Raw genomic sequence first — 22,713 nt, 5'->3', positions numbered from 1 at the left:
GGCAGGTCATAAAATGTTGTGCCCTTATAAGTCCCTTGAAGAGTAGGTAATACTAATTATTATCCTTATTTTACTACAAAGAAATCAAGGCTAAGAGATGTTAAATAACTTGCCCAGGGACACAAAGCTGGATGATGCTGGTGTGGCATTTACTGCTGCTACTCCCCTATCTGGCTCTTCTTTTCTCCCACACACATGAAAGACTGAACAGTCTGGCTCCTCATGGATGGGAGGGGACTAGTTTTGGACAATTAGTTGTGAGCAGAAGTGAAAGGTGTTACTTTCACACTAGGGCATTCAATTGCCAGTATAAGTCCTTTTCACTCCTCTGGCACTATGACCGGAAACATCTGAGTTGGTGGTTGCCGTTTAGCCTGGATCCCCAAATGGCTGTGATGAACAGTTCCCTGCTGACCCTCACTAGACGGATAGCACAAATAAGGGACACACCTTTTGTTGTTTTAAGCCACTGAGATGTTGGGGCTGTTTGTTACTGCAGCGTAACCTAGCTTCTCCCGACTGGTATGATTGATAAAGAGCCTATGCCTCTAGACTATAGCCATGGACCCGCTGATGCTAACTGGCACATGGGCACCCAGTGCAAAGGCTACACTCCTAGCTTCCCTTGTTGCTAGGCGTGGTCTTATGCAGTTTTGTTCAAGGGAATGTGAGTGGAAAGGATATATATAGCTCCCGCCTTTCCCCTTTGTAGCTGGCTGGAATGCAACATCCTCGTAAGCTCTCTTGGTCCCTGTGGATCCAAGCAACTCTCTACAGAGGGGAGAGCATCAGGGCAGAAAGAGTCTGGATGCCTGATGTCACGGAGCTACCATTCCAGCCCAAACTGCTTATGCTCACCCCATTATTTGAGAGAGGAATAGCTTTTACTTTGTTGTTATTTGGGGCTTGTTTCAGGAGCTAAACCCGTATTCCAATTGACATAATAGGTAACATATATGCAGCATTTATTATGAGCCAAGCTCTATGAAAGTGGTTTTATATGCACCCTTTAAAAGCCCCATAGCAATCGTGTGAGGTTGGGGTATTATTACCATTTAGAGAAAAGGTTAGAGTAAATTATTCATACAAAGAGTAAGTGGTGAAGCCAGGGTTCAAATCCAAGTCTCAATTTCACAGCCTCTACTCATGACCACTGAGCTTTACTGTCCCCTTTAGTGACCAGTGCACATGCTGTGGGAAGCAAAACTCCCCTCACCCCCACCTTAACTTGTTAAGATAGACTCTATAAGGAAGAACCCAGGCCTGATACTGTTTATTTATACCTGGGAGTTTCCAGGCTAGATGAAGTGCCTGACTCTCTGTGCGTTTCACATTTCTGCACCCCCTGTGTCCTCCTCTTATTATTTTTAAGCTTAGACTCCCAGCAAGGGGAGGGCAGAGGGTGGGACAGTGGCTACTCACTCTGCAGTAGTATTCTGTCTTCTGCCGGGTGTAATTGGTAAACTTGGCAAAGATGCTCTGACCGCTGCCAAGAACCGTCTGGAAGTGGATGGGCTTTTCAGGCAGTGCTGGCAGGGCCTTCAAATTGAGCTCATACAGGTAGTAACCCAAATCATTGTTGTGCAGTGTTAGTCTCCCAAAGGTTTCTCCGGCTCTCAGGGGCTGGAATTCAAACGAGAATGTGCCCTGCAAGAGAAGACAGAGGCTCCTATGATGCTGAGAGTCTGACCCATCCCTTGCTACCCAGTGACCTCAGAGTAGGTTGGTGCCAGAAATGGTGCTTCACAAGAAATTGCTCACACTGATCTTGAGCCTGGGGAATCTCTGTCCAAACCGGTCTTTTCCCTCCCCTGTACCCCTTCTAACTTTACCTAGAAATACCCCAGAGGTATTTATATATCTGGAATCTCCTTGAATCTAAGAGATACTGGTTCCTCTCTTAAGAAGCACACTTATGGCAATGGGGGTGAGTGTTTCCAGAAGGAGGGCTGAAGATCAGCAGCTCCTTCTTTGCTCACAGCCAAGCTCAGAACAACTTCCTGGGTCCTACCTTCATTCGGGAAAGTTTTTCTCCTTCTTCTATTTTTGCCCATGGCAAAACAAAACAGGAACCAAAGAGTATTGCTTATAATAACAAAATAAGGGAAATAATTAAAACGAGTTAGCAGTAAGAAATTGGCTAAATAAGTGATAGTTTATCCTCACCAGTGGAATACTAGGTGGCCATTGAAAAGGAAGGGGCCGTGCTATAAGCACTGACATGAAAGGTGTTGATAATATTGAAAGTGAAAGGAAGGAGGTTCCATAAATTATGCAAAGCATAAGCTCATTTTTTTGTGAAGAAGAATATGTCTATGCAGGTATAGAAAAGAGACAGCAAGGATATATGTCAAATTGTTACCAGTAGTTATCTTGAGGTGAGGAAAATGGGACTTGAGGACTTTCATTTTCTGTTCCATATACTTTTGTATAGTTAAAATTTTGTTTTTATCATGAGTAGGTATCGTTTCTTTTTAAAAAGAACTAGTTCTTCTTATTGAAAAATAGAATAAAAGGAGGATATCATCAAAGTTGTTGTAGATGGTTAACAGGAAAGAATATAGTGTACAAATTTAGATGATTTTGCCACGGCTTAAAAATTTAGATGAAAATGGACAAGTGTATAAAAAATATAACTTACAAAAACAAACTCAGTAGATGAAAACTTATATAGTCCCATAACCATTAAAGAAATGTAATCAATAGTAAAAAAGTTTTCCCTTAACAAAATTCCAGGATCATAATGATTCACTTGTAAGTTCTATTAGACAATCTAGTATCCCACAAATTCTTCTAGAGAAGAGAAAAAGAGGGAACCCATCTCACTTATAAGATTTTGATACCAAAATCCAACAAGGCTAACAGGAGAAAAGAAAATTGGAGACCAGTTTCTCCCCTGAACATATATACAACTTGCCTCATAAAAATGTTATCCAATTTAATCCAGCAATATATAAAGAAGAAAATGTTACATGACAAAGTTGGGTTTCTTCCATGAATGAAAAGTTGGTTTAACATTAGAAAAACCAACCAGTTGCCACATTGGTACATTAAAAAGAGGACAATGATATGGACATCTCGATAGATGCAGTGAAAGCATGGGATAAAACTCAACATCCATTCATAGTGTTAAAAAAAAAACTCTTAGCAAACTAGGAATAGAAAGGGACATCCTTAATCTGATAAAGGGTACCTATAAGAAACCTAAACAAACATAATAAATGGTGAAACTTTGAAAGCTTGCCCTTCAAGATTAGGAACAAGGAATCTTTCTACTACCTTTCTAGTTAACATTGTTCTGCAGGTCCTAGATAGCCCTATTAAGGCATGAAAAGGAAATTACAGGAAGAAGTTTATAATGGAAAAAACAAAATTGTAATTACTTACAGATGAATGATTATACATGTAGAAAATTCAAGAATCTATAACTGAAATTATTATTGATAAGTGAATTACATAAGATGGTTGGATAAAAAGTCAATATACAAAAAGTTAAAAATAGAACTACCCTATGATCCAGCAATCACATTACTGGGTATTTACCCAAAAAATACATAAATGCTAATTCAAAAGGATACATGCACCCCTATGTTTGTAGCAGCATTATGTACAACAGCCAAATTATGGAAACAGCCTAAGTATCCATTGATCGATGAGTGGATGAAGAAGATGTGATGTGATGTGATGTGATGTGATGTGATGTGATGTGATGTGTGTGTGTATGTGTATATATATATATACACACATACACACAGTGGAATATTTTGAGCCATAAAAAAGAATGAAACCTTGCCATTTCAAATGACATGGTTGGATCTAGAGAGTATAACACTAAGCAAAATAAGTCAGTCAGAGAAAGACATATATCATAGGATTTCACACATATGTGGAATTTAAGAAACAAAATAAACAAGAAAAGGGGGAAAAGACAAACCAAGAAACAGATTCTTAATTATAGAGAACAACTATAGACCAATTTCCCTGATGATCATGGATGCAAAAATCCTCAACAAGATATTAGCCAACCAGATCCAACAATACGTTAAAAAAATTATTCACCACGACCAAGTGGGATTTATACCTGGGATGCAGGGCTGGTTCAATATCTGCAAAACAAGTAACATGATTCATCACATCAATAAAAGAAAGGGCAAGAACCATATGATCCTCTCAATAAATGCAGAGAAAGCATTTGACAAAATACAGCATCCTTTCTTGATAAAAACCCTCAAGAAATTAGGGATAGAAGGAGCACACCTTGAGATCATAAAAGCCATCTATGAACGACCCAACGCTAATATCATCCTCAATGGGGAAAAACTGAGACCTTTCCCCATAAGGTCAGGAACAAGACAGGGATGTCCACTCTCGCCACTGTTATTCAACATAGTATTAGAAGGCTTAGCCTCTGCAATCAGACAACACCAAGAAATAAAAGGCATCCAAATCAGCCAGGAGGAGGTCATACTTTCACTCTTTGCAGATGACATGATACTCTATATGGAAAACTCTAAAGATCCCATCGAAAAAATGCTAGAATTGATTCATGAATTCAGCAAAGTTGCAGAATATAAAATCAATGCACAGAAATCGGTTGCATTCCTATACACCAACAATGAAGTGACAGAAAGAGAAATCGATCCCATTTACAGTTGCACCAAAAACCATAAAATACCTAGGAATAAATCTAACCAAAGAGCTGAAAAATCTATATGCTGAAAACTATAGAAAGCTTATGAAAGAAATTGGAGAAGACACACACAAAAAAATGGAAAAAGATTCCATGCTCCTGGATAGGAAGAACAAATATTGTTAAAATGTCAATACTACCCAAAGCAATCTACATATTCAATGCAATCCCTATCAAAGTAACACCAGTATGCTTCACAGAGCTAGAACTAACAGTCCCATAATTTGTATGGACCCAGAAAAGACCCCGAATAGCCAAAGAAATCTTGAAAAAGAAAACCAAAGCAGGAGGCATCACTATCCCGGACTTCAAGCTATACTACAAAGCTGTAATCATCAAGACAGTATGGTACTGGCACAAGAACAGACACTCAGATCAATGGAACAGAATAGAGAACCCAGAAATGGACCCACAAATATGTGGCCAACAAATCTGTGACAAAGCAGGAAAGAATATCCAATGGAAAAAAGACAGTCTCTTCAGCAAGTGGTGCTGGGAAAACTGAACAGCGACATGCAGAAGAATGAACCTGGACCACTTTCTTACGCCATACACAAAAATAAACTCAAAATGAATGAAAGACCTCAATGTAAGACAGGAAGCCATCAAAATCCTCGAGGAGAAAGCAGGCGAAAACCTTTCTGATCTTGGCTGCAGCAACTTCTTATTCAACACATCTCTGGAGGCAAGGGGAACAAAAGCAAAAATGAACTACTGGGACCTCATCCAAATAAAAAGCTTCTGCACAGTGAAGGAAACAATCAGCAAAACTAAAAGGCAACCTTCGGAATAGGAGAAGATATTTGCAAATGCCATATCAGATAAAGGGTTAGCATCCAAAATCTATCAAGAACTTATCAAACTCAACACCCAAAAAGCAAATAATCCAGTGAAGAAATGGGCAAAAGACATGAATAGACACTTCTCCAAAGAAGACATCCAGATGGGCAGCTGACACATGAAAAAATGCTCAACATCACTCATCATCAGGGAAATACAAATCAAAACCACAATGAGATACCACCTTACACCTGTCAGAATGGCTAACATGAACAAGTCAGGCAACAAAAGATGTTGGTGAGGTTGCAGAGAGAGAGGATCTCTTTTGCGCTGCTGGTGGGAATGCAAGCTGGTGCAGCCACTCTGGAAAACAGGATGGAGGTTCCTCAAAAAACTAAAAATAGAACTACTCTACGACCCAGCAATTGCACTACTAGGCATTTATCCACGGAATACAGGTGTGCTGTTTCGAAGGGACACATGCACCCCCATGTTTATAGCAGCACTATCAACAATAGCCAAAGTATGGAAAGAACCCAAATGTCCATCAATGGATGAATGGATAAAGAAGATGTGGTATATATATATATATATATATATATATATATATATATATATATACACACACACACACACACACACAATGGAGTATTACTCGGCAATCAAAAAGAATGAAATCTTGCCATTTGCAACTGTGTGGATAGAAGTAGAGGATATTATGCTAAGTGAAATTAGCCAGTCAGAGAAAGACAAAAAATCATATGAGGACTTTAAGAGACAAAACAGATGAACATAAGGGAAGGGAAAGAAAAATAATATAAAAACAGGGAGGGGGACAAAACATAAGGGACTCTTAAATATGGAGAACAAACTGAGGGTTGCTGGAGGGGTTGTGGGAGCGGGGAATGGGCTAAATGGGTAAGGGGCACTAAGAAATCTACTCCTGAAATCATTGTTGCACTATATGCTGACTAATTTGGATGTAAATTTTAAAAAATAAAAAATAAAATTTTAAAAAATGTATAGAGAACAAAGTGATGTTTACCAGAGAGGAAGGCAGTGGGGCGATGAGGGAAATGTAATGGGGATTAAGGAGTGCACTTGTTGTGATGAGCACCGGGTGATGTATGGAATCATTGAATCACTGTATTGTACACCTGAAACTAATATAACACTGTATGTTAACTAACTGGGATTAAAATAAAAAACTTAAAAAGACAAAAAAGGGGGCAAAGTCAATATATAAAAATCAGTTATATTGTTACATACTACAACCAATAGAAAACAAAATTTTAAAAAATACCATTTACAATAGCACCAAAATATATAAAACCTAGACATAAATCTAACAAAATATGAGTAAGTCTTTTACATAGAAAACAAAAAAAATATTGTTGAGAGAAATTAAATAAGAAGAGTTAAATAAATGGAGATCTGCTCATGAGTTAGAAATCTCAATTGTGTAAAGACTGGAATTCTCTCTGTGACAGATATGCTTCAAGATGGCCCCCGGTGATCCCCACCCTCCTGCTATTACACTCTTGTGTCATCCTCTCCCATATTGTGCCAGGGCTGGTCTGTGTGACCACTAGTACATGGCAGAGAGAAGGCATATCACTTCTGAGATGAAGTGGAAAAGACTGTGGTTTCTGTCTTGTGCGTGCTCTCTCTCCCTTGCTCTCTCAGCTTCCCTCAGATCACTCACTTTTAGGAAGTGAGCTGTCATGTTGAAAGCAGCTGGAGGGAGAGGTGTATGCGGTGAGGAACTGAAGCCTCCAGCCAGTAGCCAGCAAGGAACTAAGGCCTTTCCAACAACTCCATGAGTGAGTTTAGAAGCAGATTATCCAGCCCCAGTCAAACCTAGAGATGACTGGAGTCCTGCTGACAACTGACTACATCCTCATGAAAGACCCTGACTACACAGCTAAGCTGCTGCTCGTGGATTCCTGATCCTCAGAAACTGTGTATATAATAAATGTTTGTGGGTTTAAGCTGCTGATTTTTAGGGTAATTTGTTATGGGTCAACAGGTAACTAATACATTCTTAAAATAACCCAATCAAAATCCTAATAGTTAATTTAATTTTTTTGGAAGAATGTGACAAGCTGATTTATATGGAAATGCAAAGGGCCAAGAATAGCCAAGATACTCTTGAAGAACAGAAATGTAAGAGACTACCAAGTCTTAATGTAACATCACCAGAAGCATATTACGATTTTAATGTAATTAGTAATATAGCTTCAAAGTATATAAAGCAAAAACACGACAGAACTACAAGGACAAACACACAAATCCCTGCCAGAGTGGTGACTTTAACACTCTCTTAAATCTGACCAAACAAGCAGACCAAAATATCAGCTAGGGTACAGAGAATGAACATCAAAATGGCAAACACATGCTTTTTAAAAATAAATGGAAGATTAAGGAAAAGATCATATAGTGGGCCGTAGAGCAGATCTAAACAAATTCTAGAGCACTGAAATATGGAATATATTCCCTGACCACAAAATAATTTAAAAAATAACATATAGAACAATCCACATGTTTGGAAATTGAGAAACACTTATAATAACCCATGAGTCAAAAAAGAAGTATTAATAATAATGAAAGGACATTTTTGAACTTAATGACAAAATATACTACATGTAAAACTTTGTACACTGCAGCTAAAGCAGCACTTAGAGGGCAACTTATAATCTTAAATGTGCATATTGGAAAATAAAGAAAACTAGAAGTTAATGCACTAAGCATCCATCTTAGAAGTTAGGTAAAGCACCAGTAACCCAAAAGAAGCAGAAAGAAGGAAATAATAAAAAGGTCAGAAATCAAGCAACTGAAAACAAACATACAATAAAGAGTACCAACAAAATCAAAAAATGCCTTCTTGAATATAAGAAATACTGAGAAACCTCTAGAAAGACCAATCAAGAAATAGAAGGTGCAACTAATATTAGAGATGAAAAAGGAACATCACGTAAGAAAGTAGTAAGAGGATATTAACAATGTTATGCCAATTTTGTGAATATATGGATGAAACAGACATGCTATCATTACTGATTCAAGAAGAAACAGAAAATCTGAGTAGTGGGATAACTCATGAAAGGAATCAAATCAGTAGCAGACAATCTTCTCACAAAGAAAACCCCAGGGCTCATTGGCTTCATCCGTGGTTCAAGGAAGACATAATTTCAATCTTTTATAGACTCCTTCACAGAGTTGAGGAAGCAGGCAAATCCCCGACTCTTTTTCTATCGCTGGAGGAACGGGAACTCAAATTGGACAAAGAATACAAGAAAGGAAAGCTGGTCCATTCTCGCTCATGACCAAAGAGGCAAATCTCCAACACAAACTGTTATCGGACTAAAGCCAATCTGTTTGTAAAAAGGTAAATCAAGACCATGAGGAGCTATTAGTTTATTGGATTGGTAAACCTTTAAAAATCTGACAATGCCTGGGGCGCCTGGGTGGCGCAGTCGGTTAAGCGTCCGACTTCAGCCAGGTCACGATCTCGCGGTCCGTGAGTTCGAGCCCCGCGTCAGGCTCTGGGCTGATGGCTCAGAGCCTGGAGCCTGTTTCCGATTCTGTGTCTCCCTCTCTCTCTGCCCCTCCTCCGTTCATGCTCTGTCTCTCTCTGTCCCAAAAATAAATAAACGTTGAAAAAAAAAAAAATCTGACAATGCCAAAAGTTGGTGAGCTCTCATTGCTCACTGGAGATTCTCTCCTGACTGGCAATTAAAGGCAAGCACACCCTGTGACCCGGTGATTCTACTCCTGGGTGTACGCTGGGGAGAAACACACCGTGTACATCAGGAAGGCACTTGCACGGTGAGGTCCATGGCAGCATATTTCATGATAGCCAAACACTGAAGCCAACACAGATGTCTGGCCTCAGTAGAATGGATATCTAAATTGTGGTATAGTCGTATGATGGAATATTCTACAGTGGTGAGGATGGATGGACCTCAGCTGCATGCATCAGTGTGATGATCGTCAGAATATACACTACTGAGCAAGGCATAAAACACTGAAGAATGCAATTAGTAGGATTTCTTTTGTATAAAGTTTGAAAACAGACAAACCCAAACCATATGGCTTAAAAGCAAGAAATGATTACAAAATAAGGATAGAGGGAACTTTTAGGGGTGAGGGATGATACTGTGAGTGGGGACAGAGGTTTCTGGGGATGGTGGCAACTTTTTATTTCCTGGCCTGGGTACTGGTTATACAGATAGTTCTTTCATAGTTATTTAAGTGAACCTGTTTTAGTACATATATATACATATATACATAGATATGTACCTATAGATCTATCTCCTAGTTTTCTGTGTAGATTTTATAATTCATGATGAAAAATATAAAAATAAAATAAAGGGCATGGAAGGTCTCTGAAGAACACACCAGGTTTGGGGTTCTGAAGGGGAAAGCAGAGCTAGGGTGGATGCAGGGAATAAGCAGGTGGGCTCAAGCTGGAGAAACAGAAGGGGTTTTGATGGGATATAGACAGTGAGAATTTGGAGCCATACATCAAAAAGAGTCAAAAGAAAGTTCATCTCCACAGCAGCCCAGAATTCCAGGGCACGTCTTCTCAGCAGTCACAGGTTATGTGTCTTTCCTGAAGCGGGTCTGTGCACAAGCAAACATATAAATGAGAGCGCCTGCTGTTCACTCGATACACTACTATGTCCCTTGCTTCCCTCTTCACCACGTATATACTACGTTACCTTTATAATTAGCAAAAAACAAAAATGTTTTCAGTTTGAACAAAGCAAACAAGTGTATAACAGAGGCAAGTGTTCATGACTAGTAAGTCCCTTTTACATGTCTGAACCAAAGGGCAGAAGGGGAGAGGACAGATCAGGAGTGTGATTGATGCACCGTCCCCTGCCTTCCCACTCCTGGGGCTGGCCCAGCTTCAGGGATGCCTCTATCACAGATATCAGGGAACCCCTGGTAGCCAGGGTCATACCTCAGAGTTGGCAGGCACCACAAACTGGGAGGGCAGGCTGATGTCAGGGACCCTGCATTCCGTGGAGAAGGTCACTGTATAGGGCAGAGGGTTCTCCACCTTGATGGAGGCTGATGTGCTCTGCCGGACGGGGCTCACCATCTCAATGGTTTTGATGACGCCTGAAGGGATGACCCTGAAACCCACCATGTAGTATAAAAACTCATTGGTCACCTCGTTTCGGAAGATCACCTGGGTTCGCGGGGAGAGGGGGAGGAAGAAAGCAGAGGAGAGGGGTTAGTGGAGGGTCTTCAGCTGTCTTGAGTTCCTTCTCTCTATTAGCATTGCCTGGGTACATACAGCATGGGTGCCAGGCTGACACGGGCACTCCCACCCTGTCTGAATCCCTACCAGCCACCCTTTCTCCTTCCTATGCCCATTGCTGCTGGAATAGACAATAATACTAATAATGACGGCATCTAACATTTAATGAATGATTACTGTGTGCCAGGCACTAGAAGTACTTAGTTAACTTAAACAATTTGTAGGCAACATTATTATTCCCCTCACTGTTTGTTTGTTTGTGTTTTTTAAAGCCAAAGAAACTGAAGTTTAGCAAAGTTAAGTTATCTTGCCAAGGTCACATGTAGAGAGAAGTGTCAGAGCCAGGATTTGAACCAAGTTGATCTGACTCCAGAGCCCACACTTGAGACTGCAGTACATTGTCTCCTCACCTCTGCAGTTGATATGGTAAGTTGCTCACCTTTTTCTGTTTGTTTCCCAGGTGACTGATGATGTTGGGCATCTTCTCATGTGCTTATTGGTCATTCACACATTACTTCTGTGAAATAGAGTCTATTGGAGTCTTTTGCCCTTTTTAATACTTTGAGTTGTTTATATTATTATTAGTATATGGTAATAGTTCTTTACGGATCTGACTTTTTACTTTCAACTTCTTCCTGTCTTTAGCTTTAGAGTGCTTCTGGCACCCTGTCTTTTAATTGGAGTGTTCAGTCTTTTACATTTAAAATAATTCTTTTTTTTAATGTTCATTTATTTTTGAGATAGTGTGAACAGGGGAGGGGCAGAGAGAGAGAGAGAAAGAGAGGATCCTTAGCAGGCTCTGTGCTGACAGCAGCAAGCCCGATGCAGGGCTGGAACTCAAACTGTGAGATCATGCCTGAGTCAAAGTTGGATGCTCAACTGACCAAGGCACCCAGGTGCCCTAAAATAATTATTTCTATGTTTAGGTTGAAGTCTGCCTTCTTGTTGGTTATTTTCCATTTGTCTTATTTATTTATTTACTTATTTACTTACTTATTTTGTTTCTCTGTTATTCCTTTTCTGTTTCCTTTTGGCTTGACATGCAATCTTTTGTAATGTATTTTATTTCCTCTACTGGCTTCTTAGCTATATTTTTTTAATAATAGATTTTTAGTGGTTGTTCTACAGCTGACAATATGAATTTTTAACTTGTGAAATTTATTTTGAGTAGTATTTTATCACTTCCCACTTTATAACTGACCCTTCATGCTCCTTATGCACACTTCCAATTTGGCAAATGTGCTAACCTTACTAAAGTATAATTTTATTGACCTAACCACTCTATCTTCTGTGCTTTTGTTGTCATATCTTTTACTTCTACACACATAAGAACACCCACCTAACAGTGTTATCATATTTGCTATAAACTGTCAGTTGTCGTTTTTAGAAAGTTCTTAGAAGCTGTGTGTGTGTGTGTGTGTGTGTGTGTGTGTGTGTGTACTTATTTACCATTTTTAGATTTTTAGGGCTCTTTTTCCTTCCATTAGATGCAAATTGCTAACTGGTATAATTTTTCCTCAGGCCAAAGAATACCTATCAATGTGTTGTTTTCTAATGCAAGTCTTCTGGCAGTGAATTCTCTCATGTTTTCTCTGAAAATATCTCCATTTTAAAGGATGTTTTCAGTGAATAAAGAATTCTAGGTTGATAGAACTTAGCATTTTGCATATGGCTTCTATTATAACTGAAGAGAAGTCAGAGGTCTTTTTATTGTTTTCCCCTATTTTAGATCTTTTGTATCTGGTTGTCTTAAGCTTTTCTCTTTCTCTTTGGTTTTCAGCAGTTTTACTATGATGTACACAGACATGGTTTTCTTGTATATCATGGTTTTCTTTGTATTTCTCCTGCTTGAGGTTTGCCAAGTTTCTTGGATCTGTAATGTTTTTTAATCAAATCAGAGAAATTTCAGCAATTTTTTTTCAAATAGTTTTCTGCTCCATACTCACTTTCTTTTCTTCTAGGACTCACATTACTTATGAATTAAAAAATTTTATACTTTCCCACAGGTTCCTGAAGCTCTGGTTCTTTTTATTCAATCTTTTTTCTCTTTATCATTCAGATTAGAAATGTTCTATTGATTTGTTTCAAGTTCACTGAATCTTCACATCTCCAATCTGCTGTTAAGAACATCCAGTGAAATTTTCATTTCAGTTTATTGTAGTTTTCTATTCTCAAATATCTGTTCAGCTCCTTTTTTAAAAATATAGCTTCCATTTCTTTGCTGAGATTCCTTATCTAATTATTTGAAATATTTTCTTTTATTTCTGATCATGTTTATAAAAGCTGCTTTGAAGTCTTTGTCTGCTAAATGCAATATCTGGCCCATTTTGGAGTCCGTTTTCATTGCCTGTATTTTTCTTGACTATTGGTTACATTCTTCTCCTTCCTTACAAGTCTAGTAATTTTTGTTTATGTACTGGACACTGTTGATAATCATTGTAGAGATTCTGGATTCTGTTACCTTCCATGTGAGAGTGTTGATTTTATTCTAGGAGGCAGTTCAATTATTGACTGATAAGCTTGTGTAGGTTTGGTTTTATGCTTTGTTAGAGCAGACCTATAGAAAGCTCAAGGTGTTTTTCGAGACCTTCCAACTTGGTGGGATTCAGTCTCCAAATTTTGTCCTTCCTACAGATCTTGTTGCGGCTTAGTTTTAGGCTTTCTAAGGGCCTAAAAGGACTTATTATAAGGGCATGGTCCTTTCTTCGGGCCTTTCTGGCATTTCAACTGGGTTCCTAGGATGTTAATGAGATGTTAATGTAATCTCTCCACTCTGGCTGAGCCAAACCTCCAATGTTCCCTGGGCACTGATCAACGTATCTTTGTTCCTTTATCAATGTCTTTTAGAAGCTGCTCTCTGATAAATCTCATGTAGTCTCACCTTGTGCATGTGCAGTACAACTGTCAGCCAAAGACTTTGAAGGGAATTCCCACACACACTTTTGTCTCCCTTACCCCTGACATCCTGCCACTTGATTCATTGCCCCACTCCTACCTTTTAGAGACCAGCTATTTCAGCTGCACCAAATTTTAATTTCTGTATCGTCAGCTCACTGGGGCTGTTGTGCTTTGCTTAGATTCTAGCTCACTGCATTGCAGTCAAGAAATTGTCCCTTGGCAGAGAGCCAGGATAATTGTGGAGATTCATCTCATTAGCTTTTCTTCTCTTTGAGGGATTGCGGTATTGTGCTACTGTTGTCCAATGCCTGAGAAGGGTTGCCTCAGATATTTTGTTCAGTTTTATGGTTGTTTATGGTGGCAGTAGTAGTTACTCCATCAACGTCAGAAGCGCTTTTGACTTTTTTAAAAAAACTTTTGTATTGTTAATTTGAATACTTATCATTATTTTTTAAATGTTTACTTACTTTTTTGGGGGGGGAGGTGCAGAGAGAGAGGGAGACATAGAATCCAAAGTAGGTTCCAGGCTCTGAGCTGTCAGCACAGAGCCCAATGTGGGGCTCGAACTCACAGATTGCGAAATCATGACCTGAGCCAAAGTCGGATGCCTAACTGACTGAGCCATCCAGGAGCCCCTAATACTTATTATTGTAAAGAGATCTGTGATCTGAGGGGCGCCTGGGTGGCGCAGTCGGTTAAGCGTCCGACTTCAGCCAGGTCACGATCTCGCGGTCCGTGAGTTCGAGCCCCGCGTCAGGCTCTGGGCTGATGGCTCAGAGCCTGGAGCCTGTTTCCGATTCTGTGTCTCTCTCTCTCTCTGCCCCTCCCCCGTTCATGCTCTGTCTCTCTCTGTCCCAAAAATAAATAAACGTTGAAAAAAAAAAATTAAAAAAAAAAAAAAAAAAAGAGATCTGTGATCTGAGTTCCCTGTTATTTTTAGTTACACTTTAAAACATATATTGACGTATATTTTTCTGTTTACAGCTACAGTTTATGGCTATCTCTATTCGTGCCCTACCTTTCTTGATGAAGAAACAAGTATCTTTCATTTCCCCATTTTCTTCCCGCTAAATGAGAAAAAAATTTCTTTGCATTATTTTATTTCCCCTCTTGCTATTTCCTATATAGAGGTCATATGAAATATTCACTTCAGATTGCTTTTCAGCAATTATTTGAAATTACCTATCAACAGAATTTTGAGTCTTTGTTCATTATAACCTTTTGTTTTCTTCTTGAATTCATTTACTTATTTTTAAAATTTTGCTAATTTAAAAACTTATTATTTTGTGGTGCTTCTTTCAAACAGGGATTTGAGTCCTTGCAAGTTTAAAAATGTCTTTATTTTGCCCTTGTAATAGTTTTGTTTGGAAAAGGTTCTAGATTGAAAACACTGTAAATCATATGAATAGCTTACTCCATTGCTTCTTGTATTCAGTGTTGCCATGAGAAACCTGATGTTATTGTGATTATTTCCTTTTACTTTCTTTAGAATCATTTAGGATTGTCTTTTTTATCCCAGTTTTCTACAATTTTGGTCTCACCTATTTAGATGTGAGTCTTTTTTTTCATTCACCCTATTTGGAAAGTTGGTGGGTCCCTTCAATTAGAAGACTCAGTCTTTCTCAAACAGTTCTGGAAGTTTTTTTTTAATGTTTATTTATTTTTGAGGCAGAGAGAGAGAGAGAGAGAGCTAGGGAGGGGCAGAGAGAGAAGGAAACACAGAATCCAAAGCAGGCTTCAGGCTCTGAGCTGTCAGCACAGAGTCCAATGAGGGTCTAGAACTCATGAAGCACGAGATCATGACCTGAGCCAAAGTCGGATGCTTAACCGACTGAGCCACCCTGATGCCCCTGGAAGTTTTTCTTCAATTATTTTGAAGAGTATTTTCTTCCTTCTATTATCTTGCTTTCCTGTTTTGGGAGCTCTTAGTAGATAGATATTAGAACTTTTTGATGTATATTTTCTGTGTCATACTTCCTTTCTTTTTTTGAAACAGCTTTATTGACATGCAATTCACATACCATATAATTCACCCAATTAAAGTGTATAATTTAGTGGGTTTTAGTACATTCACAAAGTGGTGCAAATATCACCACAATCAATTTTAGAACATTTTTATCATCCCAAAAAGAAACCCTGCACCCATTACCAATCATTCCCCATTTCCTCCTAACCCATCGCCACTAATTTACTTTCTCTTTCTATAGATCCGCCTATTCTGGACATTTCATATAAATGAAATCATACAATATGTGGCCAGTTGTGACGGCTTTGTTTAGCTATCATAATTCCTTCAAGGTTCATTGATGTGTTGCATGTATTAGCACTTCATTTCCATTTCTTTTTATTGCCAAATAATATTCCATTATATTTGTCCATTTGGGTTGATGACATTTGGTTTGTTTTGTTTGGTTCTATTTTTTGGTTCTTATGAATAATGCTGCTATGAACATTTATGTACAGGTTCTTGTATGGACATATATTTTCATTTATCCTGAGTATATACCTAGGAGTGAGTGAAATTGCTGAGTCACACGGTAACTCCATGTTTAACCATCTAAGGAATGCCAGACTGTTTTCCACAGCAGCTGCGCCATTTACACTCCCACCAGCAATGTATGAGGGATCCAGCTTCTCCACACCCTCTTCAGCACTTATTGTTTCCTTCCACTCTTGCCATTTCTTTGTGCTCATGTGCTAAATCAGCTCTGTCTTCTAACTTACTAGTAATCTCTTCCTCAGAGTTCATTATACTCTTCAGCCTTCCTCTAAGGTTTTCCATTAAAAATATTCAATTTTTTAATTTTTAGGGTCTCTGATTGTCTTCCACAATAGCCTTTTCTTTTTCATGGGTATGATTATCTTCCTTTATTCCTTTGAGGGTATTAATGATGTTTACTAAAAATATTCTGTTTGCTTTAATGACTCTTTTATCTTAGGGGTTCCCCTTTGTTGAGCTGGTGTTTCTATTTATGGTGGCTTTTTTTTTTCTTCAGATGTTTTATGATACTTTGATTCTAAGGTTCTCTGTTAGTCTATGAATGTGATCTGAGTGGAGCAGTCTACCTCAGTGATTTTAGGAGAGGGGATGACATCCCACTGTGTGAGTTTTGCCAATATCTCTTCTGGAGGTAGGAGATGGGTTCCTAGGTTCTTTCTTTTTTCACTTTAAAATCTCCCTAGCTGATTCCTTCCTTCATCATAGCTTCTGATACTATCTGTAAATGAGTAATTTCCATATGTTATTTTCAGCCCTAATCTCTCCTGTGAGCTACTGACCCATATACACTCCTTTTCTTCAAAGCATGTATCTCATTTTGTAATTATACATTCATAGTACCATTATTTGGTTAATGCCCTTCTCCTTTCACTGGACAGTGCATTTGATGAAAACAGAGACTGCGCCTATTTTTGATCATTGCTGTGTTGCCAGCACTTAGTTTAGAGTGTGGCATATATGCTTATAGGTACTTGCTGAGCTAATGAATGAATTAGGAGAAACAGCTCATGTGTGAACGACCCTGTGGTGTCTTGGAGCAAATGGCTCTGAGTTGAATCCTGGCTCTGACATTACTAGCTATATGTACTAAATGTTCAATACAATGCTGGCCACTATAATCACTCAGGAAAGGGGATCTTTTCTTATTATTGTGGTCTGGTGTTTGCTGGCCCAGTGTTACTGCTTAAGGATTTTCATGATTCTGTTGCCTTGAAGGCTTGTTGTGGGTATACATGATGGATGGATGGCCCTGTCATCTGGCTTCATCTTCAAGAGGCTGGGAATCCTGAAAGCTTTGTCAGGTCTCTAACTGGTTAGCCCAGCAGGATAAGGATGGGCTGGCTGTGGGAGGACATCTTCACTCCCTAACACCAGGATTATTAACCTTGGGGCAAACCTCCAGGGTTCCAGGGAAATGTCTTTAACACGTGGATACCTTTGCACTGTAGAGTCCCTCCTTGTGGGAAAAGAAGTTCAGCCTGTAATCTTTCTTGGAGCCAGACAGTACATCAATGTAATCAAGGCCTTTTAAGGTGACGCTTAGATCTGGCCTCTCTGGTTTCACCATTTCCACGATGACCCGGAATCTGGGACACATGAAGAGAGGATAGAGAAAATGAAACCATTTGCCCAAGGAAAAGAAGGAAAGGTGCTATCTCTACTCTTGATTTTATGATAAGCACGTGGGTCCAGGGTTCTGGCCCTTTGTCTCTAACAATAACAATAACTACCATTTACTGACACCTGTGATGTGCCAGCTACTGAGTCAGTGCTCCAAACGTGTTAGAGGCATTTAACCTCACAGTGTCTGTAGGAGACACATATAATTATCACCCCCATTTTACTAATGAGGAAATAGAGGCCAAGAGAAGGAAACATGTTCAGGTCACATGACTAGTTATTGGTACAACTAGGATTCAAACTTAGGTCTGAGCCCTTATCCACTATGCTAACTGGTGGCCTTCAGTAAGTAAGCTTCTTCTCCCAGGCTTTGGGTCCTTCTCTGTAAAAGAAGGGGACCAGGCTGGTTGTCAATTCCTCTAGCCCTTGTATTCTACTCTACTCCCACTGCAAATAAGATCCAAGGGACATCTTTCTCTGGCCAGTGGCTTAGGTGATAAGACAGAGAACTCAAGAATAACCATCATGATTATCATTTTGATAATAATAATAACATCTAACATTTATTTGAGCACTTATTTTACGTCAGGCACTGTTCTAGGAGACTTAAGTAATCAGTTATTCATAGATAGCACTGACTGGAAATTTAGAGTTCAGACAATGCTTGGTTACATCAGGGAACTTTGCCTCTGATTCTTTTAGCCCCTCAATGTCTCTAGAGGCCCTGACCATGGGAAGGGCCAGGCTAGACAGTAGAAGTCCTCCCTCCATCTCCTCCATCCCAACCCCTAGCCCCACTCTCTCACCTCTGGGGCTTATTAAGCCAGTTGGTTATTGGCAGGAGTTCAACATAGGGTGTCTTACATGGTACTTCACGGTAGATACTGGCCACGGCTTTGGGGAGCTCAGAAGTCCCATGCAGCATATATAGCCAGCCAGTCCCATCTGGGAGGGGGAAGAAGAGGGTGCCCTAAGGAGAAGAAGAAACGTGGTCAAAATGGCACAGAAGTTCCTTTATTAGGTACCTCTTAGGCGTAGTAGTGACACAGGATTAATAGAGGCCCTTGCATAAGCATAACTCTTGAAATAAGCTTGGTAGTATGTTTTAAGAGTCATACAAATGTTCATATGTATTTGAACCAGGAACTCTACCCCAGGCAACTTAAGAGTCTCATGCTCTATCAATAGAGCTAGCTGGGTCGCCTTTCCCCAGGGAACTTAAAAATCCCTTCGGAGGAAAAAACTACACACACACACACACACATACGCATTAGAACCATTTATAATATTGATGAAAATTTGGTAGTAATAACTTTAATATTCAACAACTGAGGAGTATTACATAAATTATGGAACTTTCATTCCATGAAATATTAGGCAATCATTAAACATGATTACATCACAAAGACTAGTTAAACAGAAAAATGTTCATGATCTAATGTAAAGTAAAAATAAACTGAGTGCAAAATTAGGTATTCTATGATGGCAACTATGACTGTATCTGAATAAGGACTGGTAGTAAAGATAGGAGAAAACAGTTCTTGGGGTGACTGGCTGATTCAGTCGGTGGAGCATCTGATTCTTGATTGTGAGTTCAACCGTACCCTGGGTGTAGAGATTACTTACAAAGAAAGTAAAGCTTAGAGGCACCTGAGTGGCTTAGTTGGTTAAGGGTCCAACTTTTGATTTTGGCTCAGGTCATGCTCTCATGGTTCGTGAGACTGAGCCCCACGTCCAGCTCTGCACTGACAGGGTGGAGCCTGCTTGCAATTCTGTCTCTCTCTCTGCCCCTTCCCTACTCTCTCTCTTTCAAAATAAATAAATAAACTTAAAAAAAAATACAGCTTAGAAGAAAAAATTCTCTTTCTTTAGGGTGGAAGATTATGGCTTCTTTTCTTTTTAAAAGTTTGTTACACTGGCGATGATGCTATTTGTACAATTAAGCTAAATATTAATTACTTGATGCTTAGTCCAGGACTCTGTTCAGAACTGAGCCCCTTGTTCCAAGAAAATCTCCTGTACATGAAAAAATACAGGCAACAAGGGAAGTTTTGGACTCCATAATCTGCATTATTCCCCATTGTTCCAACATGATTCGTGGGGTTCTCCTCACCTCTCTTGCATGACTCCTCCCTCCAACCCCACAGTAAAATCAATGGGGGGTGACGGGGGGGAGCCTCAGCCTACCTGATGTTTGCGGTTCTCCAAGTTCATGGTGCGGGGTCTGTAGGTAATTTCATAGGGCTTGTTTTGCTGATGGGGCTCCAGGGTGATGAACTCTGGCCCCTCCCAGTGCTCACCCTCAAAGATGGGGTGCAGATTCCAGGTCTGGTTGGTGCGGTTTGAAAGCATGATGGTCTGCGTGTGCTTGGAGCGTACCTGGCAGGTGAAATTTACCACCTGGAAGAAAACAGACATCTGAAGTAGGTAGTGAAATTTACAAATGAGGAATTCAAGGAAAGGTTTAGGCTGGCATCCATATTTGGGAGTATAGCAATGTTTTTTTTAAAGGCCAAGAAACTGGATGAGATTATCAAGAAGTTAAGTGTTTTTAGATAAAAGAAGAAATTTAAGAACCAATTCCTGACTGACACACTCCAGTGTTAAAAAAAATCAGAAGAGGAGATGAGAAGGAGCATCTAATAAGATAGGAAGAAACCCAGGAGAGGGTGGCATCCTAGGGACCATGTGAAGTGTTTGAAGCATCTTCCTCAAGGGACTTGTTCAAGGTATCAAATACTATCAACAGGTCAACAGTTGAGAACTGACCACTGAATTCAGCAGTGTGGACAGTGTAGCACTGTTGGTAAAAAGAGTCAAATAGATCAGTGGACAAGGACAGCATTCAGCAATAGACACCTGCACATATATGGTTAAATGAGTTTTGACCAAGGTGCAGAGGCATTTCAGTGGAGAAAGGATAATCTTCAACAAATGGTGCTAGAACAACTGAATATCCACATACAAATGATAAAATAAAATGAATTTTGATCCATATCTTATGCTACATACAAAAATTAACTCTAAACAGATTAAGATCTAAATGTAAAATTTGTGCCCTGAATGTATGAAGAGCTCTCAAAACTCAATAATAAGAAAACAAACATCCCAATTAAATATGGACAGAGAATTCAAACAGGTACTTCAACAAAGATGATATATGGATGGCAAACAAATACCTGAAAAGATTCTCAATGTCATTAGTCATTAGGGAACCACAAATTAAAAGCCACAATGAGATACCACCTTAAATTTATTAGAATGGCTAAAATTAAAACAACAGTGGTAACAAGTGTGGGCAAAATGGGATGCAAGTGGAAATATCAGACATTGTCGGTAGAAACACAACCACTTTGGAAAAGAGTTTAGTAGGTTCTTTAAAAAGTAAACATATACCTGCTTTGTGCCCCAGCCATCTGGGTATTTACCCAAGAAAATGGAAGCATATTTTCTTGCCGAGATTTGTACATACATGTTCATAGCACACTGGGTGATTCCATTTACATAAGATTCTTGAAATAACAAAATTATAGAGATGGAGATCAGGTGTCATTTTTACCATAAGTGATGTTTTACCGTAAGTGGAATGGAGTCTACTGTTAGGTTTCTAGGGACAAGGCTAGCAGAAGGTTAACTCAAGCCCACTCCCCGACTCCCAACTTTTTTTTTTTTTTTATGAGAGAGAAGGGGAAAGTGTTTACCCTTTACTTACAGTGCTTTTAACAGAATTTGATCTAGCCAAATATGTCAGGGCAACTTTCCTTGAGAATGTAATGCTTGAGTTGACAGCTGAAGAATGAATAGGAATTAACTAAATGAAGAGGGGAAATGAATATTGCAGCAGTGGGGAAAAGGATATGCAAAGGCCCTGTGGTGGGAGGGAGCAGGTCTGAATGTTTGACGTTGGCACCGAGGACTGTTTGAACAGAGTCACTTGTTTCTAGAAGGCCCAGCTGAATTCAATTGTGGTGCCTGCTGGGCCCACTCTTGCCATTGGCACTTCTGTGGGCAGCAGCTACTGACCTCTCTTACTGAAGGTGGTCCCACGCAGACTCCAGATAGGGTGAGGTTCAGAGGATTGCCTCCATGGATGAAGCAGAGCAAGTTTTTATAGAGACTCTCCTTGCCCACCTCAGTGGGATGGTAGGTCACTTCAAAAGAGACCTCCATGCCTGCAGTGATGTAGCCTTCCTCTGGGCTGATGGAAAAATGGGGCTCAAATTTTTTGACATCCCATTTAAACCTTTTCCAAGACAAAAGGAGACAAGAAAGACAGTTTACTAGTATCCTGGGGTGTGCTTAATGCTGCTGAGATCAAGGGACTTTGCCTAGGCTTTTAGCTGAGAGGTTCCCCCCTCTGAATACTCCGTGGGATGTGGGCAGAGCAAAGGCGGATGGAGTCAAGAGTTAGCTCACTTCTGGGTAAGACAGCTTGGCTGCTTCTCAGACCTGAGCAGGGTGGGAAGTGGCCGCATCTTATCTTATATTCTGCAAGTGACTCGTCGAGGAACATGCACATGAATACGCTAACACATGTGTATCCAAGATCACACAGCCAGGAAGTGCCGGGGCTAGGACTGGAACCCTCCCAAGGCCATGGCTATAAGCACCCCCTGCATTGCCTCTCAGGTCAGATCCAGGAGGGCAGAGGCAATGCCTTCAGGTGAGAGATGCACCTGTTCTTGGGGGCACTCTTAGTCATCCCTCTGTGGGCCATCCCTCTGTGCTTCCAGCCACACCCTCGGGGCACTGTCCACACTGAGGTCTGGGTGAGGGGTGTCTGCACAGCTATGGTGGCATGCCCGAGTCGTGACTGGGCCGGGCACCTGCTAGCCAGAGGAAAGAGCCTGGAGAGGAGAACAGTCAGAGTATACTTGTGTTCTAATCCCGTCTTTCTCACCTCTTAGCCATGTGACCTCAGGTAAATCACCTGACCTCCTTGAGCCTCACCTTCAT

General features: G+C 39.9%; 1 protein-coding gene across 12 annotated transcripts in view; it reads right to left on the bottom strand.

The window, feature by feature from the left end:
* Window positions 1-22,713, bottom strand: part of HYDIN (HYDIN axonemal central pair apparatus protein) — a 430,150-nt gene that overhangs the window by 1,700 nt on the left and 405,737 nt on the right. For 10 of the 12 annotated variants that reach the window (XM_045443449.1, XM_045443447.1, XM_045443446.1 and 7 more), the window contains 6 exons: window positions 21,781-22,000; window positions 19,945-20,157; window positions 18,564-18,727; window positions 17,573-17,723; window positions 10,437-10,667; window positions 1,423-1,647 (listed from right to left, as the gene is read on the bottom strand). In XM_045443449.1, the coding sequence (XP_045299405.1) occupies window positions 1,423-1,647; window positions 10,437-10,667; window positions 17,573-17,723; window positions 18,564-18,727; window positions 19,945-20,157; window positions 21,781-22,000 (1,204 nt within the window). Of the gene's footprint in view, window positions 1-1,422; window positions 1,648-10,436; window positions 10,668-17,572; window positions 17,724-18,563; window positions 18,728-19,944; window positions 20,158-21,780; window positions 22,001-22,713 lie in introns of those variants that run through there. The other 2 variants (XM_045443457.1, XM_045443458.1) reach the window with 2 other exon arrangements.

Source organism: Leopardus geoffroyi, chromosome E2, assembly GCF_018350155.1.
Source record: "Leopardus geoffroyi isolate Oge1 chromosome E2, O.geoffroyi_Oge1_pat1.0, whole genome shotgun sequence".
Classification (NCBI taxonomy): Eukaryota; Metazoa; Chordata; class Mammalia; order Carnivora; family Felidae; genus Leopardus; species Leopardus geoffroyi.
Note: the sequence above shows the minus strand (reverse complement) of the source record. Positions and strands in the feature narration are given on the sequence as shown.